The 890-nt window shown below is 41.7% G+C and overlaps 1 protein-coding gene across 1 annotated transcript in view; it reads right to left on the bottom strand.

Annotated features, from left to right (window-relative positions):
- Positions 1-469: 469 nt before the first annotated feature.
- LOC128246995 (mucin-5AC-like) overlaps positions 470-890 on the bottom strand; it is a 3197-nt gene continuing 2776 nt past the window's right edge. Inside the window, exon 3 of the mRNA XM_052978355.1 lies at positions 470-883. Coding sequence (XP_052834315.1) covers positions 470-883 — 414 coding nt within the window. The remainder of the gene's footprint in view (positions 884-890) is intronic.

Genomic DNA, 890 nt, shown 5'->3' with positions numbered 1-890 from the left:
TTTTATCAACCCCACAACAATGAAAGGTAAAGTTAGTGTTAGTCTTCTATTATAATTCCATTGGCATCTTGGATGTTTTACAGGAATATTAAATCTACCCCAGTATAGCACTGCTACTTTATTTTATCAACCCCACAACAATGAAAGGTAAAGCTGACTTCAGCAGGATTTGAGCTCAGATGCAATGTCACAAAACTGAGTATGCTAATGACTCCAGCAGCTCCACTGCTTTTCAAGTATTTTGCTTATCCTGCAAATAATTCTGCCTCTGTCTTTCTTTCACTTTTTTTCTATTCTATGACTTTGTAAATAAAACAATCTGGTGAGTTTATTTCAATGGCAAACCAATGCATACAGTTGGTTTCTTTGTCCTAGGTGTTGGGAAGACACTTGGCAAAAACATGGAAAGAAAATATTGTGAATAATAATAATAATAATAATAATAATAATAATAATAATAATAATGGTGCTAACCTTTCTGTACATCTGTGTCACTGCCAAACATCATGGAAGTATGTTCAGATTTCCTGAAAAGTGAAGTCGCCATTGTTGTTGTTGTTGTTGTTGTTGTTGTCATCGCGGTTGTGGTTGCTGACGGTGTTGCCCTAAGGCCTGCGACAACAGAGCTGTAGGATCTAACAGTGGACGGAACTGCTGGGCCAACAATGCTCTTCTTTGTATCAGCAAAAGCTGGCTGAGAGGTCATGGATGGAGAGGACGACAAAGGTGGCTGAAGGTGGAATTTCCTCTTTCTGTGTGTTGTTGTCGCAGACCCTAGAACTGAAGCCGGGGTCGGGGCCTGACTGGAGACCCCTGAGGGAGTGGGCGAGGGTTGCTTCTGCACTTTGCGCCGGGGTTCTTGCAGGTGATGGTGATGGGAAGACTGGTGT

Source organism: Octopus bimaculoides, unplaced genomic scaffold (assembly GCF_001194135.2).
Source record: "Octopus bimaculoides isolate UCB-OBI-ISO-001 unplaced genomic scaffold, ASM119413v2 Scaffold_258806, whole genome shotgun sequence".
Lineage (NCBI taxonomy): Eukaryota > Metazoa > Mollusca > Cephalopoda > Octopoda > Octopodidae > Octopus > Octopus bimaculoides.
The sequence above is the reverse complement of the archived record's forward strand: the minus strand, read 5'-3'. Positions and strand labels throughout refer to the sequence as shown.